The 19,648-nt window shown below is 48.6% G+C and overlaps 2 protein-coding genes across 2 annotated transcripts; both read right to left on the bottom strand.

The window, feature by feature from the left end:
• Window positions 1-3,925: 3,925 nt before the first annotated feature.
• LOC115516676 (glyceraldehyde-3-phosphate dehydrogenase-like) lies at window positions 3,926-4,998 on the bottom strand. The gene has a single exon (XM_032593411.1). The coding sequence runs from the start codon at window positions 4,953-4,955 to the stop codon at window positions 3,954-3,956; it is 1,002 nt and encodes a 333-aa protein (XP_032449302.1). The 5' UTR covers window positions 4,956-4,998; the 3' UTR covers window positions 3,926-3,953.
• Window positions 4,999-14,786: 9,788 nt separating this feature from the next.
• On the bottom strand, window positions 14,787-16,898 carry VRTN (vertebrae development associated). The gene has a single exon (XM_030319558.1). The coding sequence runs from the start codon at window positions 16,896-16,898 to the stop codon at window positions 14,787-14,789; it is 2,112 nt and encodes a 703-aa protein (XP_030175418.1).
• Window positions 16,899-19,648: the final 2,750 nt, after the last annotated feature.

Below are 19,648 nucleotides of genomic sequence, written 5' to 3'. Positions count from 1 at the left end.
CCAATTAAAGACAAGCATCGGGGTGGCGCTGCTGGACTCAGTACTGCTTAAAGCACCCCCCACCCTAGCAGTCTGCCCAGGAAGCCTCAGGGGGCTGCTTGCCAGAAGCTCTCCACTCAGGGGCCAGGGAGCAGGCTGGGGAGCTGGGAGCTGCGCCAGGAAGCCCGGGTAGCTCCAACCCCCACCCCAGACGCTGTTCAGCCTCCCGACCTCCTTCCGTCAGTGAGCATCGGTTAAATATTGACTCAGCATATATTAAGCGCGGAGCAGCCTACTATGTTCTCCGGGACAGAATGAGTCCCTTTTCTTCAGAAATGGTACAAATTGAGACGGCCTGCCTACCGGTCCTTTAACACACCAAGCGTGCTCCTGCCTCGCTTTACCTTTGCATTTGCTGGTCCTGGTCCTTCCACCAGAAACACCCTTCTCCTGATATCTGCTCTGCATTGCTTGCTCAAATGTCACCTCCTCTTGGAGGCCCTCCCCAGCCACCTCATCCCTAACCATTTACCTTTGTTGTTCTTCACAGATGCGTGACATCTGATTCCTTGTGTTTGTCAGCCTTCTTCTACTGGCATGCAAACTCCATGAGAAAGGACTCATGGGTCTTACTCATGGCTGGCTGAATCCTCAGTGCTTAGCACAGGGACTGGTTCTCAGTATTCTCGCTGGGACCGCTCTCTGTCCCCAAGAGAGCCTCTCCCCTCCATTTCCCAAGGCTCCCCTTAATAATGTTAAAGGATTTGTGGTTTCCAATCGAGTCTTAACTGGAATCCCTAAGGGTCATCAAAGAGAGAATGGGGAAGGACGGCCCATAGGCCCATAAGCTTTTTTTTCTTTTCTTTTCTTTTTTCTTTTTTCTTTTCTTTTCTTTTCTTTCTTTTCTTTTCATCGAGAAGAAATTCTCATAACATGAAATTAACTGTTTTAAAGTCAACAATTTGCAGGGCACCTGGGTGGTTCGGTTGGTTAAGCCTCTGATTGTTGATGTTGGCTCATGTCACGATCTCATGGCTTGTGAGTTCGAGCCCTGCGTCAGGCTCTGTGCTGAGTGTGGAGCCTCACTCCCTCCCTCTCTCTCAAAATAAATAAATACACTTAAAAAAAAAAAAAAAAACTTTTCCAAATCTGTGGTAAGACCATGCCAACTGACTGAAATATGTTTGGTAGACGAAAGCTTATAAAACATGGACAATATAACAAAAACGCGGTTTCCAGGGCCTGGTTCTGTGATTTTGTAGCCAGCCCCACAGACACAGCCGCCATCTCTGGGCGCTTACAGCAGGCCAGCCCCTAGTCTAGGCAAGGTGTGCACTTTAACTTTTCACTCCCCACCCTCAAGCTTTCTGAAGCAGACTATCATCATGATGCATTCGGGAGAGGCAACGGACACAAAATATGCTGCTCAAGGGCATGCAGGCAAGAGCGGTGGAGTTGGCATCTGAGCCTGGATTCTGGATCCAAAGGATGAACCTTAACCACCTGGCATGCTGGCTGCCTGGGGCACTCAGACTGGCTTCTCAGCCACACCTCACCAAGAGGTACCTCCAGCCAGGGGCTAGACGAGTGGAGCGGACATGGGCTCTGAGGGGAGGCAGGAGGCCTCAGTGTGTGTGTGGAGAGGTGGAGGGGACGCTGATGTCAGGTAGCAACAGCCTACCTCATGGGCTGTTGGGATATTTAGATGAGATCAGGTATGAAAATGCACATCTTGGTGCCGATTAGATTCATAATGACTAATATATATTGACTCAGAGGAAGGAGAGCTCATGCTCACAACAGATGCAAAACACCTCAGATCTTGATTCCCAAAAGCTTATACTCTAAAGGGGAAAAGAAGACATCCATTCCAGTGACCCTGGCAAATTCACTTTGGTATATGGGCTTCAGTTTCACCATCTATCAAATACTCCCACTGCATTTCACACGCACCCTCATTAAAGCACCTGACTTTAATCACGTGTCTGCATGCATCCGTCTCCTTATTCTACTATGAGCTCCTCAAGGTAGAGACCCCATCTGCTCGTCTGTGGGCTCACCATTGCCCCCAAAGGAACTCAGAAAGTGTTGGTAAAATTAACGAATAAATAGCGAACTCTGAGGCCTCTTCCAGCTCAGAACTCCACATCTGAGATTTCTGTTCAACAAATAATCCACAGTGGACTGGTCGGGGGCCTGCAGGACTCACAGAGATTAAGCCATCCACAGTACTCCAAGAATACCCACTTCTGGCGAATCGATTTTTAACAATTCATGCTACGGGTATCCTTGCCCACATGCCCAAAGATGTAAGTTCACAGATACTCACAGACTCACTATGCTATGGTAGCATTCAAAGATAACAGCCTGAATGCCCATTACCAGAGAGCTGACGACATAAACACTGGTACAGTCATCTAATGGAATGCTATGCAGACATTATAAAAATATTGCAGGCTGAGACAAACTAATATATAGTCTCTGAGAAAAGTGGTTGAGTGCAAAAAGAAATTTACAGCAGTCTATGTGCTCTGCTATTTATGTATTGTGTCTTTAAAGAAATGCATACATGCTTACAAGTGCAAAGCCTAGCTCTAGAACATTACAGTCTGATAAATTACGTCAGCCACAAATGTAAGCAACGTAAGTAATTTAAATATTCTCAACATCCTGTTCAAAGATACAAAGAAACAGGTGAAATTCATTTTAACTTATTTTAGTCAACCCAGTAGGTATCCAAAATGGTATCATTTTAACATTCAGTCAATATTTTTAAATTATTTTCCCCAGCTTTATTGAGTTACAATTGTGTATTTTAAAATCATTAATGAGGTATTATATTTTCCTTTCTTTTTATACTAAATCCTGAAATCTGGTCTGTGTCTTACATTTAAAATATATTTCAATTCAAATTAGCCACATCTTAAGTGCTCAATAATCACAAATAGCTAGTGGCTATCATATGGGACGTCAAAGGGTTGTAATAACAGTTGCCCCCAGGAAGAGATTTTGAGGAATTTAAGATCACGGAAGGAAGAAGTAACTTTCACTATATGTTCTTTCGTTCCGTTTGACTTTTTTCCCATATGCATGCATTACCTTTCTTTCTTTTTTTAACGCACAATTTTAAAGGTAAAGAAAAACACAGAAAAGTCGGAAAGAAAAACAGAAAAGCAACGATCTCGGGGGCAGGAAGAGATTCCAAACATGCAGGTGCAATGTCGAGGAGGTCAAAAGAGGGGAGCTTTTCAGAAGAGGAGGAGGAGGAGGTGGAAGAAGAGGCAGTACCCTGAGGTGACTTCAGATTTGGCAGCTGGGACATGGCTCATCACTCATCCGTGACATTTGAGAGCTGTGTCAGGAGAGGACAGGGCTGGAACCAGACTGTAGCAGGTTTGGGGGGGAGGCAAGTAGGTGTGGCCCTCTAGGCAGAGAAGACAGACAGACTCGAACAGGGGAGCCAAACGGTGGTGACTCAGAGGTGGCTCAGGGGGTAAGGGCTGCTGGGGACTGTTCTGTGAGTGGGGAGGGCGTGACAGGAGGCTAGCAGAGACAGGTGGTTCAGGCAGTAAACCTGGGCCTGGCACCAGCACCGTGCTGGGGAGTGGAGAGGAGCCCAGCCTGGCTGGAACCAAGGGTGCTAGGGAAGAGCCTAATCAGCCTGGCTAACAATCAACTTCTTAGCCTCTTTGGGGACAGTCCCCTTTGAGAATGTGATGACGGCTGAGGACCCTGCCCAGAAAAACGCACATGTGCACAATTTTTTTTTTTTGGTTGGATACAGTATACTTCATTGATGGTACATGATAAGGTAGGGCTCCCCAAGCCCCTCCCCTTCTTCAGGGGGTCTGGGATGGAAACTGGAGGTCAGGAGATTCTCAAGTGTGTTGGGTGATGAATGGGGGCAAGGACTCCCCAGCAGCTGAGGGCCTCTCTCTTCTTCCTTTTGCTGGGGCTGGTGGTCCAGGGGGCTCTTACTCCTTGGAGGCCATGTGGACCATAAGGTCCACCACCCGGTTGCTGTAGCCAAATTCATTGTCATACCAGGAAATGAGCTTGACAAAGTGGTCATTGAGCGCAATGCCAGCCCCAGCGTCGAAGGTGGAAGAGTGGGTGTCACTGTTAAAGTCGCAGGAGACAACCTGGTCCTCAGTGTAGCCCAGGATGCCCTTGAGGGGGCCCTCTGATGCCTGCTTCACCACCTTCTTGATGTCATCGTATTTGGCAGCTTTCTCCAGGCGGCAGGTCAGATCCACGACGGACACATTGGGGGTGGGGACACGGAAGGCCATGCCAGTGAGCTTCCCATTCAGCTCAGGGATGACCTTGCCCACAGCCTTGGCAGTGCCAGTAGAAGCAGTGATGATGTTCTGGGCAGCCCCTCGACCATCACGCCACAGCTTCCCAGAGGGGCCGTCCACGGTCTTCTGGGTGGCGGTGATGGCATGGACTGTGGTCATGAGTCCCTCCACGATGCCGAAGTGGTCATGGATGACCTTGGCCAGAGGGGCCAGGCAGTTGGTGGTGCAGGAGGCATTGCTGACAATCTTGAGAGAGTTGTCATACTTCTCGTGGTTCACGCCCATCACAAACATGGGGGCATCAGCAGAAGGGGCAGAGATGATGACCCTCTTGGCCCCACCCTTCAAGTGAGCCCCAGCCTTCTCCATGGTGGTGAAGACCCCAGTAGACTCCACAACATACTCAGCACCAGCATCATCCCATTTGATGTTGGCGGGATCTCGCTCCTGGAAGATGGTGATGGGCTTTCCATTGATGACAAGTTTCCCATTCTCAGCCTTGACTGTGCCGTGGAATTTGCCCTGGGTGGAATCGTACTGGAACATGTAGACCATGTAGTTGAGGTCAATGAAGGGGTCACTGATGGCGACAATGTCCACTTTGCCAGAGTTAAAAGCAGCCCTGGTCACCAGGCGCCCAATACGGCCAAATCCGTTGACTCCGACCTTCACCATCGTGTCTCGGGGACGCGGCTGGCACTGCACCAGAAGATGCGGCTGTCTGTCGAACGGGGAGGAGCAGAGAGCCATCACACACAATTTTATACACAGCTTCAAGACACGCCCAGGGCCCCTGAAAGCTATCACAAAACCCGCTGCAACATAACCCACTGTGGCCTCCAAGGTGTGGCCCAGATTCCTCACCTGCCATGCACAATCTGTCTCCACCAACTGCTCTGGCCTTAACCTCTGCCCACCTCACCCCCATTTCCCAGAGCCACAGGCAGCAGCCCTTTGCTCCGGGAGTTCCTGACCCCAGGATACCCTTTCCTTCTCAGGAAGTCTTCCTCCTCCTCCTCACCATTCAGAGGCTGCCTCTCTCCCCAGGCACACTTAATTATATCTTTCACTTTGCACAGACATCCCGGGCAAGTGTTGCATATCATTATAGTTTGTTTGTGTATCAGATCTGTTCCCATCTCCTCACCCATGTGGGTTTTGTGCAACCTGAGGGCCAGGACCCAATCTGATCCATAGCAGGTACCTGATAAATTAATGAACTCAAATATCACTGAATTAAGGAAGAGCCCCTCTGAGCCCCTGAGGATCAAGGGAAGGGTTTTTAGAGACTGTAGTTAGATCTAGGGCCATATGTTTTCAAGGTTTATCCATGCTGTAGCAAGTATCAGAACTTCATTCTTTTTTATGGGTGAGAAATATTCCACTGTGTGGAATATACATTTTGTTTATCCATTCATCTGTTGTTGGTACACATTTGGGTCTTTTCCACCTTTTGGCTACTGGGAATAATACTGCTCTGAACACTTGAATACAAGTATCTGTTTGAGTGTGTTTTCCAATTGTTTGGAAAAATATACCTAGGAGTGGATTTTCTGAGTCTTATGGTGCTATGGACTGAATTGTGTCTCCCAAAATTCTTATGTTGAAGTCCTTACCCCCACTGTGATGGCGTTTGGACGTGGGACATTTGGGAATACTAGGGCTTGGGAGCAGAGCCCTCATGATGGGATTAGTGGCCCCATAAGAACACAAGGGTGCCCTCTCCTCTCTCTGCCACATCAGCAAACAGCACAAAGGCAGCCGTCTACAAACCGGAAAAAACAGTTCTCACCAGAACCCAACCATTTTGGCACCCTGATCTCAGAATTCCCAGCCCCCAGAACTATGAGACATAAGTGTTTGTTAAGCCAGCCAATCTATAGTAAATTGTGACAGCAGCTTAAACTAAGATATGGCGATTCTATGTTCACTTTTTGAGGAAGCACCAAACTGTTTTCCACAGTGGCTGCACCACTTTACATTCCTACCAGCAATGTACAAGGGTTCCGATTTCTTCTCATCCTCAAAAACACATTATTTTCTGTGCGTTTTCTTTTTATGATAGGCATCCTAGTGAATGTAAATGATATCTCATTGTGACTCTGATCTGCATTTCCTTAATGACCAATGAGGGTGAGCATGTCTTCATGTGCTTATTGGCCATTTTTAGCTCTTCTTCGGAGAAGTGTCTATTCAAATGCTCATTTTTATTTATTTAGAGAGAGAGAGAGAGCACGTGTGCATGCACGTGAGCACATGCGAGCAGAGGAGGGGCCAGGAGAGAGGGAGAGACAGAATCATAAGCAGGCTCCATGCTGTCAGCCAAGAGCCCCCATGACACAGAGCTCAAACCCACCAATTGTGAGATCATAACCTGAGCCGAGATCAAGAATCGGATGCTTGGGGGCGCCTGGGTGGCGCAGTCGGTTAAGCGTCCGACTTTGGCCAGGTCACGATCTCGCGGTCCGTGAGTTCGAGCCCCGCGTCAGGCTCTGGGCTGATGGCTCAGAGCCTGGAGCCTGTTTCCGATTCTGTGTCTCCCTCTCTCTCTGCCCCTCGCCCGTTCATGCTCTGTCTCTCTCTGTCCCAAAAATAAATAAACGTTGAAAAAAAAATTAAAGAAAAAAAAAAGAATCGGATGCTTATGGAGGGGGTGAGGGAGAGGGGAAAGTGGGTGATGGGCATTGAGGATGGGCATTGACAAGCACTGGGTGTTATATGGAAACCAATTTGACAATAAATTATGTTTACTATAGAAAGAAAGAAGAAAGAAAAGAAAGAAAGAAGAAAGAAAGAAAGAAAGGGAAAGAAAGAGAGGAAGGAAGGAAGGAAGGAAGGAAGGAAGGAAGGAAGGAAGGAAGGAAGGAAGGAAGGAAGGAAGGAAGGAAGGAAGGAAGGAAGGAAGGAAGGAAGGAGGAAAGAAAAATAAACTGTTATTTGTTTAAACCCCAGAAAAAAAAAAAAAAAAAGAATTGGATGCTTAACCGATTGAGCCACCCAGGTGCCCATCAAGTGCTCATTTTTAAAAATTAAGTCCTCAGGGCACCTGGGTGGCTCAGTTGGTTAAGTGACTGACTTCAACTCAGATCATGATCTCCTGGTTTATGAGTTCGAGCCCTGCAGTGAGCTCTGTGCTGACAGCTCAGAGCCTGGAGCCTGCTTCGGATTCTGTGTGTGTGTGTCTCTCTCTGCCCCTCCCCCATTCGTGTTCTGTCTCTCTCTCAAAAATAAACATTAAAAAAATTTTTTTTAATTAAGTTGTGTCTTTGTTGTTGAAAGTTTTTTAACATATATCTTGGACATTAAACTCTTATGAGATATATGATTTGAAAATATGTTTCTCAGGGGTACCTGGGTGGCTCAGTCAGTTAAACATCCAACTCTTGATCTCAGGGTCCTGAGTTCAAGCCCTGAATTGGGGTCCCCACTGAGCATGAAGCCTACTTAAAAAAATAATAAAATAATAAATTATACACACACACACACACACACACACACACACACGTGTGTGTGTGTGTGTATTCCCATTCTGTACTTCCTTCTTTTCACTTTCATGATAATGTCCTTTGATGCACAAGTTTTTAATTTTTACAAAGTCCAATGTTTCTTTTGTTGCTTGTTTCCAATGTTAAATTTAAGAATCCACTGCCAAATCTGAAGTCATAAAGATTTGCCCATATGTTTTCTTCTAATAGCTTTATGGTTCTAGGTCATATACTTAGGTTATTGATCAATTATAAGTTAATTTCTTACATGGAATAAAGACATCATTTGTTGAAGACATCATCTTTCCCCAATGAATGGTCTTAGCAGCCCTGTTGAAAGTCAACTGGCTATGGATATTTCAGATTTATTTCTGGAATATTAATTCTATTCCATTGGTCTATAGGTCTATCCTTATCCCAGTACCATATAAATCCAAAAATATAAGTCTTCCAACTTTTTCTTTCTCAATTATTTTTTTGGCTTTCAGCTTCCCTTGAAATTCCATATGAGTGTAAGAATCAGCTTTTCCATTTCTGCATGGGAAAAAAAAGGCTTTTGGGGGTTTGATAGGCACTGAATTTCTAGATCACTTTGGGGAGTATTGCCATCTTAACAGTCCTAAGTTTTTTAATCCATGAATACAGGATATCTTTCCATTTATTTTGGTCTTCTTTAATTTCTTCCAGCAATATTTTGTAGTTTCCAGTGTGCTAGCCTTTCACTCCGTGGTATTTTATTCTTTAAGATGCTACTGTAAATGGAATTGTTTTCTTAATTTCCTTTTCAGATTGTTTGTTGCTGGTACATAGAAACACGACTGATTTTTGTGCCCTGCAACTTCGCTGAGTTTGTCATGAGCTGGAGTCTGTTGGATTCTTTACCATTTTCTATATATAAAATGTCATCTGCAAATATAGTTTTATTTCTTCCTTTCTAATTTGGGTGGCTTTTATTTCACCCAACTTTCCCAAAGATTAACAACTCACACGAGTATGTACAATTATCCCAGCCAGGAAAATAACATGGGTACCATGCTACTTACTATAGTGCGTATTTGAATTCCACTAAAATCTTTTCCCCTAAAATCCTTTTTCTGTTCCAGGCTCCAGCCCAGGGTCCACACTGCATGTTTACTGTGTCTCCTTAGTCTCCTCCAGCTTCTAACAGTCCCTTAGTTTTATTCTTCGTGACCTTCAGACTTTTGAAGAGCACTGTTCATTTATTACACAGAATGTACATAGCATGCCTCTCGATTTTAGCTTGTCAGATGTTTTCTCGGGATTGGATTGAGGTTATAAATTGCTGGCAAGAATTCCACAGAAGTTATATGCCTTGTTACTGGTATTGTTAAGCTCTATCTCTTGATTTCATTGGTGTCTGTCAGGTTTCTCCACTGTAAAAAGTTACTATTTTGATCTTTTTCCTAAGAAGGGATGGCATTGAAGGATTTTAAGCAAGTGGCTCATTTGAATTTGTGTTTCAAAAAAATGCCCCTGTTGGTTGCAGCATGAATGTGGGGAAGATTGGTTCACTGTATATTGCAGCCCAGTATGTGATGATGGAAGTGAGAAGTGGACAGATTTGAGAGATTTAGAAGGTAAAATCATAGGGCAGGTTAATGAGATCATGCAGCGTTTCTGATTTAATTGGTCTGCAATTGGGCTTGGGACAACCTAGTTTTAAAAGCACTCAGATGCTGGGGCGCCTGGGTGGCTCAGTTAAGCATTGGACTCTTGGTTTCAGCTCAGGTCATGATCTCACAGTTTGTGGGTTCGAATCCCACATCGGGCTCTGCACTGGCAGTGAGTGCTTCCTGCTTGGGATTCTCTCCCTCTCTCTCTGCCCCTCGCCTGCTCTGTCTCTTTCAAATTAAATAAAAACTTAAAAAAAAAAAAAAGCATCCAGGTGATTGTAATGTTTAGCCACACTGAGGTGACCACACTGAGGTGACAACAGATAACGGCCTAAAGTCAGGGAGCCTAGAAGCTGAGCGTGGCTGGCAACATGCAAAAGTCACCAAACTGCACTGGCACCCCTTCTGAGCAAAGCTTCTCAGGTGCTCTCCCTCCAAATACCTCCCAACAGCCTGTACTTCTCTCCTCCCAGACTCTGGCCTCCCACCAGCCTGCACCGTGGGGGCCGCGGTCTGGAATAGGTGAGGTCCCGAGGAGGATCCGCCGCAGCCCATCTGCCCTCCACTGTCCCCTGGTCTCCTCAGGCAGGCGCTATGTGAGCAGCTGCCTGCCCAGTCTCCTCCTGGCTGCCCTCCTGTCAGGTCCGCCTGCCCCCTTCCAGCTCTTTCTGCCTGGCAGAGAAGAGCCGCTAGAGTTAAGCGGATTTCATGCTATTTTCAAAGTCATTTTCCATGGAAATTTTTTCATACTATTAAACCTACTTTCTGCTGCTCTTCTCATCTCCCTGAAAGCTTCCTCCTCCTCTTCCATGAGATAAACCAATAATGGGAACGTTTCGGAACCTGCTAGTGATACTCCACAGGTGTCCTCGTGTGTCACTAGCCAAGGTTGGGAAGGTGAAATCACACTGAAACCTCCCTGTTGGAAGTCAGGCCAGTGAGAAGGGCAGACAGCACCGAAGGCTGGAGCAGGTCCCCGCTGCACGCACTCCTGAGCTTGGCCTCTCAGCCTGCCATCTCCATCCTATTAACTTCCTTGTCAGGACACCTGTCCCTCATCCTCCCATGACAGCCGTCACACTGGGACAAGTGCTTTACAACCAAAGACTAAGGTCATCTGAGGAGCAATCCAGGCATTTCCCAGAGACCCCCCAGGCAGCTAGTATTTCTGAGAAAAGCTGGCTCTGGGAAGCTACAAGTTGGCGGGGGAGGTGGGGGGGGGGATCAGGAGAAGCTACGAGATGCCAAAGCCAGGCATGTGCCTCCTTGTGAACCCACCGCACTTTGTTGTGCGTTCCATATGGAAGCTTCTATCATATCGCTGCCAGTCAACAGAGGCCTTTGTGAGGACAAGAGTTGAGGCCAAATGGCTCTGTACCCTCAGCTCACAGCACAGGGCTCAGCCTGTCATGGGTTGCTGGACAGGAGCCTATCATATCTGCCAGACCCTGTGTGAGCAAGTCTATTCTAGCACCTCAGCCAGACAACTGGACCAGACTTGGGTGGTGAGTGGCCTCAGACGTGACCTGGCACGAGAGCTCTGCTCATTCCTACTAGGAACGGAGGAGGGCAGCCTGGACCAGTCCAATTCTCTTCCCTGCGATAATCTAGCAGTGCAGAACCACGTGAAGCCTGCAATGTTCCGAGGGCCCTGCCAAGATGGATGTGGGAGAGAAAACTATAGGATTATGCCCAGCTTTCTGGCCAGTTCAACTGCTAACCCGATGCTAGCAGCAACCAGCATCTAAAAACTACTCAGAGAAGAGCAGGTTGGTGGGGAATGAGCCCAGACTGGCAGTTGGCGAGACCAAGGTGCTGGTGGAACATTCAGGAGGGGCAAGTGAGGTATGAGTTGGTTGCTCGGGGCCCGAGAGCCTCCCAAAGGTCTGGGTGCTGGCCTCCAGAAAAATACTTGAGGAGCAACCTCATGCATCAAGGTAGACAAGATAATCTCCACCAAAATATAGGACGCCTGCCCCCAGGGGATAAATACATAAATTTATTTTTACTTACTCACAGCTGATTGATTTTCAGGGTGAAGCTTTTATGTTCAAATTTTGCAGAACCATTAGTCTACAATGGCACAGAATGTTGTAAGCTATAGAGCCAGCCTCACGTATTCTGTTTTCTTCCTTTATTCACATTGTTCATTTCACTGGAATTTCTTTCTACATCTGCATTTGACGAAGCGGTGCAGAAACATACAAATAATTTCAACAAACGTCAACTTTGCAATCAGCATAAAGTATTCTTAGCAAACACAGTCACTGTTTAGGTATAATCTGCCTTTCTAAGCAATTACAAAGGAAATGGTTTTTCTACACCAGAATAATTTAACCATACTAATAAAATATTTTCCAAATCAATAAATACTGACATATCATTTTTTTTTAATCTTATTTTTGTTCCCAACAGAAGCTAAAGTATCTCCCTGTGGGTTTGGGACTCAGAAGAGCTGGCCTTGAACAAAAGGACCTTTCGGTTTGGGGGATGGAGGATCTTTAATTTACAGGGCAATCCTGAGCAAGAATCTCCCTGGACATTAGCTTCCCAGGGGCTCTCAAACTGGGTATCATTGTTACCAACAGCAAATGCTCATCTAGTGCTTACTATGTAAACCCCATTTCACAGATGGAGAAAGTGAAGTACAAGGTTTAACTCACCCATGTGCATATGCTGCCTCTTCAATGTCTAAGACCATCATTGGATCTGGGTGGGGCCCTGGAATCCACATTCCTAATAAGCTCCCCCAGGTACTGAGATCCAGGTGGTTTTTAGACCCCTTTGAGATACTGCTGGGGACATCAGATCTGCTCTGGTTCTGAGAGCTCATGGAAAGGACAAACAGAATCTAGAGCCCCAACCAGGTCACTTCTCAGGAGGGAGGTTGGTACCACCCTCTGACAGCTAAGGCAGTAAGAGGAGTTAGGCTGAGGTTGGAAACAGCCAGACAGGGTTGTACCTACTAGGAACCCAGAGACTTGCCTCTTGCTGCACCAGATCGCCACCTGCTGGCTATAGGTGGCCATCGCAGGCCAGATTTAGCAAGATCATTCCCGCATTGGTCAGGATGGAATGGGATAGTTTGAATGGAGGTAGTCAGCATCAGAGATGACAGCACCCACTGACCTAGATTATGGGGTTGCTGTAGGATGGAGAACAATGGCCAATGAGAGATACTTAGGATTGATTACATTTGAGTACCAATCCCAAAAGACAACAGCAGGAAAAGCATAGTGTCCCCATTTCATTCATCCCCCCCACCATGTTTCTTTAAGTTTAAGAGAGATAGAGAGAATCCCAAGCAGGCTCCACACTGTCAGTGCAGAGCCCAACGCAGAGCTCAATCTCACGAACCGTGAGATTAGTACCTGAGCCAAAACCAAGGGTCTGATGCTTAACCAACTGAACCACCCAGGCGCCCCTCATTGCGTCTTTAAACAGATTGTAGCACCTACTATGTGCCAAGAACTAATCTTCCTGCTGGGAATACAGTGTGTAAGCAAGTCAGGAAAAAGCCCTGCTTTACATGGAGCTTATACTCTAATGGCATGGGGGGTGGGGTACTCAAATAACCAAATAAACAAGAAATATCATCATAAGCACCAGAGAATTTAAAAGAATAATGCAACAGTGACTCAAACCTGAATAGTAAGGAGCCTGCCATGTAAAGATGTTCCAATGGAACAAATGGGAAGGCCCTTAAACCAAGTGTAGCATGTTCAAGACCTGAGGCAGCCAGTGTGGCTGGAGGGTGGCGGGTGAGGGTGTGAGGGCAAGAGGGGGACAAGAGGCAGGGAGAGCTAGCCAGGGGCTGGATTATGAAGGCTTTTTGTCAGGCTGTGCAAGGAATTCTAAGAGTGAAGGGAAGCCGTGGATACATCTTAGGAAAGTGAAAGAATACAATTTCACTTGAAGCGCTCTCTGGCTGCTCTATGGAGCATGGATTGTATGGGGCAAGAGCAGAAGGGAGACGGAGGGGGGGGGATGTGGCCGCAGCATGAGGGGGAGGGTTCTGGGCACAGTGGGAGTCAGTCAACAAGACCAGCTGATAGACTGGATGTGGGGGTGAAAAAAACAGAACCAAGAATGACTCCCCAAGACCATGAGGAAAGCAGCCACTGATGCCACATCCTAACAAGCTGAGGTCTGGTCTTCAAACTCAGCCCGCCGCAGGGGGTTAGCAAAGTTAGCCACTCTGAGGCTCGAGGTGTCCTGACCCGAGCCTGGGTACATGACAAGCACTAAAGAGAATGCCTGACACAGACCTGACTTGACCCTTGTGCTGGCTGCCGGGGCACTTAGTGGGCCAGTTTTTCCCCCATGGGTAGGAGTATCTTTCCAGGCCCCACCCCCAGCTGAAGAGCACCCAAGGTCACCTCTAGATCCGATTCTAAACAGAATCCCCAGAGTAAATCCCCTCCATCCACCAACCAAAGGGAATGTGGGAATAAGCAGTCACATCCTGGCAAAACAAATACCAGAGACCAAGGGCTATGGGCACCACATCACTTTATTTCTTTGGTTTTCCAACTCGACTCTTGGACAATGCAAATTCAGTTACTCGCCTGCCTGGCCACCGTATGGTCTCTCACTGATGGGGCACAGGCTCTGAGGAGGGACTTGACAGAAAGACAAGGGTTCCCAAGAGCCAACCAGGCTGGCAGAGGACTGAAGCGTCCACAGCAGACAGGCCAAGCACCAGCAGAGACTCGAAGCCACCTCCCCCAGCCCCTTACCACACTCCTTGCAAGGGACAGGCCAGCACCTCCGTGATCCAGTCCAGGGCCTTCCCCTAGAGGTTCTTCCTGTATGCCCTCACGTCTCATGCTGAGCCCGGCACCCTCTCCTTTGGGGGCACCAGAGAGAAGCCACTGACCTGCTCCACGTTTGATTTCTAATGTTCCTTTGGGAAACGGCTTTGAGTAAGGAGGGTGCCAACCCCCAAAAGAAACTGAAGACCTACGTTCTGCTTAATGGGAGAGATCGCCATGTTACAATACTTCTTCCGTCCCCAGGAAGAGCTGAAAGCAACTTTAGCTAACCAAACCCCCACCCCAAACATACAGTTTCCAACACCAGCCAGGGGGCCCAGCCAATCCACTTAAATCAAAACAAAAAAAAAAAACTAAAACCAAGACAACAATAAAAAGAATGGCAAACAACTGAAATGGAGAACGTTTCTGGTCTTGTAGCTCTCCACGGGAGACCAGAGGGCTGATTTCGGGCTCTGTCTGCTGGAGAGCCAAGAAACAATGCAAAGCTGCCCTTGGAGTCAAGGCAGACACTGTGGGAGCCAGAGCAAAGGGCATCCTGGCCAAGCCAGGCGTCAACTTAGGTCCCTGACCCTCTGCAAACGGGTCCCCAGCCCCCTTCACACCTCCTTGTCAGCCATCAACCAGCGTGAGGCCATCATAGAGTGCCCGCTTCCACATATAGTAGGTAGAGCGGGCAGTGAGGGGAAAGAGGGCGCTGAACTCCTTGAAGGAGGGGAAACTCTTAGACTGGAAGCGTTTCTGCAAGAACAGCTTGGCCTGGGCCTTGAACTTTGTGGTGGCGAGCATGTCCATCACCAGCATTTGGCCGTCCCTGCCACCCACTGCCGCCTCGGTCACAGGGAGGCTGCTGTGGGGCCGGCCCTGGGCCGTGGCCCCCTCTCTGGAAGGCCCTCCCTGGGCTTTCCCCGGATCCTCTCCTGGAGAAGACCCCACCCGCGGGGGGTCTCCCATAGGAGGGGCCGTCACAGCGGTCACATCCCTGCAGGCTTCTTTCTCCTGCTTCTCCTCAGCTTCCATCCCTTCTTTGCCCAAGCTGGGGGCCTGCATCTGGAATTTGGACAGGCTTCTGGGCCAACTCCGGGCAAGACTCTTCCAGACCCAGAAGGTAGAGGGCGACAGGCTGGGGTAGCGGAGGCGAAAGCGACAGAAAGGGAGGTGCCCGCTCAGCACCTGCTTGCGGGCAGCCCTGCGCAGACGCCTCTGCCAACGGGACAGGGGCACCTTTGGGGGCAGGAGCTCACGGGGGGCGGGCGGTCCCCCCGCAGTCGCTTGGCCCGGCCCCTCTCCCACCTCACCCTTCCAAGGGAGCAGGGCCTCCTCCGGAACAGACGCTGGCTGGGGAGCCCCGGCCGTGGAGAGGGCCGGCGCCGGCTTGAAGCCGGGGTTCCTTCGGAGGGCCTTCCGGCGCCAGTTGTAGTAGGTGGACCGCGAGATGCCGGGGAACCTGCGTTTGAAGCAGCGATAGGGTACCAGTGTGTTCAGGGAGATGCAGTGCTCCAGGTACAACTTGGCCCGCTGCATTAAGATCATGCCAGGGCTCGACACGGCCAGCGACGAGCATCCCAGCCCCTTGGCGATCTGCTCGTCCGGCAGCTTCTCCAGCTCCTCCAGCACCTGCACCTCCTTGGGGGCCAGGGCCTGGCAAGTGCCAGAGCCCAGGAGCTCTTGCTTCCAGGCGTAATAGGTGGAGCGGGAGATCTCGGGGAACCTCTGGAGGAACTGCTGCAGCGGCACGACGCCCCCGCGGTGGAAGCTGTCCTGCAGGAAGTGCTTGGCGGAGAAGCGCGTGGCCACCTTCTGCCGGTGCTCCTGGGACTGCCGCCGCCAGCGGTAGAAGGTGCTCTTGGTGACGCTATAGCGCTCACAGAGGTGGGAGTAGCTGAGGCCGGGCTCCTGGTTGAGCAGCGCCAGGGTCTTGGCGGGTGGCGGCAGCGGGGCCAGGGCTGGAGGCGCGGGGGGCAGGCCGGGGTCACTTTCGGCCTCCACCTCCTCCAGCCCCACCACGGGGGCAAAGTACTGGTGGCGGAAGAGGTGGTTGGTGAGGGGCTGGCCGGCCCACATGATGTGCAGCGTGGCGGGCACGTGGTCGCAGCGGCGGGGCCGGATGACGCGGTTAAAGTAGGGCCGGATCTTGAGGTTTCGCATGGGGTAGATGGAGTAGATGTTGCGCCGCAGGACGGAGGCGAGGGCGTACAAGTGCCACACGTTGGAGAAGCTGTTGGGGAAGCAGGTGGCCTTGACATCCGCGTCGAAGATGGCCTCCAGCGTGGCGGATGGCAGGCTGGTCATCTCGGGGGATTCCTCAGAGCGCAGGGAGTAGCGCACGGCTTGCAGCATCACCTTGGAGTCGATCATGCCCTGGAGGTAGTAATGACGGTGCAGCAGCATCTCCACCACCGTGCGGGCCCGCAGCTCCAGGCTGAAGCCGGCATCGCCCCACAGCAGCACGCTGGCGGCCTCGAACAGCAGGCTGCCCTCGCCTCTGCACACCAGCGGCAGCATGTTCCGGGGAGCGTCCTCCGGGTACAGGCTCAGCGCCACGGAGTCCACCTCCAGCACCTGGGGGCCGGAACCCCCCTCTCGGCAGGTGGGGAGGGTGAAGGACGACAGGACTTGCTTGGCCTCCAGAGCAGCACCCACGAGACCCTCCAGGCCCTCGGACTCCACGGCCTCCTGCAGCTCCTGAAGCACCTGCTGTACCAGCTGCTCCCGAGACGTCATCCTGCCAGGACAGAGGGCAGAGGGCAGGGTCAGGACAAGGTGCCCAGAGACCCAGCGATGGTGTCCTGCACCTTCTCCCTAAGGAGAGTGCCCACCCACTCCCATTCCCCCAGAGGGTGGGTGTAACAGCTAAGGGCCTCCCGGGGGTTAGTCACTCCCCAGCCAGCGTCTGTTCCGGAGGAGACCCTGCTCCCTGGGAAGGGTGAGGTGGGAGAGCGGCCAGGAAAAGCAACTCGTCTCTGCAGCCTGGCTTTTGATAGTAGCTTGAGCAAGTCACTTAAGCTCTCCATTATTCTGGTTCCTTTTCTGGTAAAACGGGATGATAAGAGTATCCACCTTATACAGTTAGTGTGGGCATAAAAGAGACAATGAAAGTAAGGAGATATGTAGGTACACACACACACACACACACACACACACACACACACACACACTCATCTTTAGACAGTGCCCGGCACACAGGGAAGCACTACAGAAGCATTAGTTAACATTACACAGTACATATTTTACAGTACAGCCATAAAGGTTGTACCTCTGTACCTGTTCAAAGACTTACAGTCTCAAAGAGCTACAATTGGTCTGCCTTTCCCTAGATCAGTGCTTCTCAAAGTATGGTCCATGGACCCTTGGGGTTCCCGGAGACTTTTTCAGAACGTCTGCAAGGTTTTTTTTTTTTCCTAAGTTTATTTATTTTGAGAGAGAGAGAGTGCACCATCGTGGAAGGAGTAGGAAGAGGGAGAATCCCAAGCAGTTTCCATGCCATGAGCGCAGAGCCCGACGTGGGGCTTGAACTCACGAATGGAGATCATAACCTGAGCCAAAATCAAGAGTGGGACACTTAACCGACTGAGCCATCCAGGTGCCCCATGGGGTCTGCAAGCTAAATTATTTTTAGAACACTAAGATATATTAAGATAACTTAACACGAAGATATTATTTGCCTTTTTCATTGTGTTAATGTTGGAGTAAAACTGTGGTAACAGCCTGAATCATGCTATGCTAGCAGTCATGTTCTTCACCACCATGTACTCAGGGAGAAAAAAACCAAAAGGCTGGTGTCACTCAAGAATGTCCTTGATGGGGGCGCCTGGGTGGCTCAGTTGATTGACTTTGGCTCAGGGTATTATCTGATGGTTGAGGGAATGATCTGATGGCCCGTGGTTCGAGCCCTGCTTCAGGGTATGTGCTGACAGCTCAGAGCCTGGAGCCTGCTTCAGAATCTGTGTCTCCCTCGCTCTCTGCCCCTCCCCCCGCTCGTTCTCATTCTCTGTGTCTCTCTCTCTCAAAAATAAACATTAAAAAAAAAATGTCCTCGACGAAGCAGTAAAGACTTTTATTTGTATTTAATCACAACCCTTAAATACATGACTTTTCAATTTGGGGAGTGGCAAAGTGGGGAATACTCATTTCTGCTGCACACTGAATGTCTCACATGACAATTGTTTGGTTTATAGGATCAACCAGCCGCTTTTATCATGGAATATCACTTTTACTTGAAAGAAAAATTGAGACATTACTCATTTAGATTTGGGTATATTGGGCAGACATCTTCTCAAAAATGAATAAGGTGAGCCTGTCACTTCAAAGAAAACTGTTGACAATTTGCTGCCAGTGAAATTTGGGGCTTTCATTTGGAAACTAGAATTTTGGGAAAACCTGTTTCCACTACAGTGAGCTTGACAGCTTCCCAATACCTAAAGACTTTACTGATGAAATCAGTAGTGACACTAACAAATGTAACTTTTCATCCTATATAATGGAATTGTCAACATTTGAAGATCTACATCAATCAATGAACTGTATTTCCCCAAAAAACAATGGGTGATGTTACAAAGTCACATACAAGTAAAAGATCCAGTCAAAGCATAAAAGAAAACAATGGACTTTAACGTACAAAAACTTCACGGATATTGTTTCAGTTTCTACATCATAACTAAGCTTTAAGGAACTGCTACTTGTCAAGTGTTGGTGTAGTTATCAAAGAATATCCACTGAACAAGCTATCGAAATACTCTTCCTTTTTCCATCCACATATCTGGCCAAAGTTGGATTTTCTTCAAAAACTACCAAAACAATTTATCACAAGAGATCAAACAGAGATGGACAGGAGAATATCTTTGAAACTAGATAGTATGTGGGTGCCTGGGTGGCTCAGTCAGTTAAGCATCCGACTTCAGCTCAGGTCACGATCTCGCCATTCATGGGTTCAAGCCCCGCGTCGGGCGCTGTGCTGACGGCCCAGACCCTGGAGCCGGCTTCGGATTTTGTGTCTCCCTCTCTCCCTCTGGCCCTCCCCCTGCTCGCACTCTCTTTCAAAAATAAATAAACATTTAAAAAATTTTAATTAAAAAAAATAAACTAGGTAATACAGAGATTTAAAAACATATCAAAGAATATGCACTCTTCTCACTACATCTTTTCTATTCTGGAAAAGTCATTTTTCACAAAAATGTGTTATCCGTTGCTGGGTCACGGGGTTGTTTCAGAAATATTTTCTAAATTCCCCAGTTTTAATTTGGAATACAATACACGTGGTAGATATAACCAATATACATAAAAGGTCTTCAGGGTCCTCAAATTTTAAAGAGCACACATGGGTCCTGAGACCGAAAAACTTGCAAACTACTACCCTAGAGAAAAGAGCTTCCTCAAAGGGATGGAAGCCTACTCACTGTGCTAACACAGGTCTAATAATTAGGATCTATCAAGCATTTAGTATTTTCCAGGCACTGTCCTCAGCCTGACAGCCA

The sequence above is a fragment of the Lynx canadensis genome, chromosome B3, assembly GCF_007474595.2.
Source record: "Lynx canadensis isolate LIC74 chromosome B3, mLynCan4.pri.v2, whole genome shotgun sequence".
Taxonomy (NCBI): domain Eukaryota; kingdom Metazoa; phylum Chordata; class Mammalia; order Carnivora; family Felidae; genus Lynx; species Lynx canadensis.
The sequence above is the reverse complement of the archived record's forward strand: the minus strand, read 5'-3'. Positions and strand labels throughout refer to the sequence as shown.

Coding starts and splice junctions, on each gene's coding strand:
- VRTN (XM_030319558.1), bottom strand. CDS start 16,898: ATGACGTCTCGGGAGCAGCTGGTACAGCAGGTGCTTCAGGAGCTGCAG.
- LOC115516676 (XM_032593411.1), bottom strand. CDS start 4,955: ATGGTGAAGGTCGGAGTCAACGGATTTGGCCGTATTGGGCGCCTGGTG.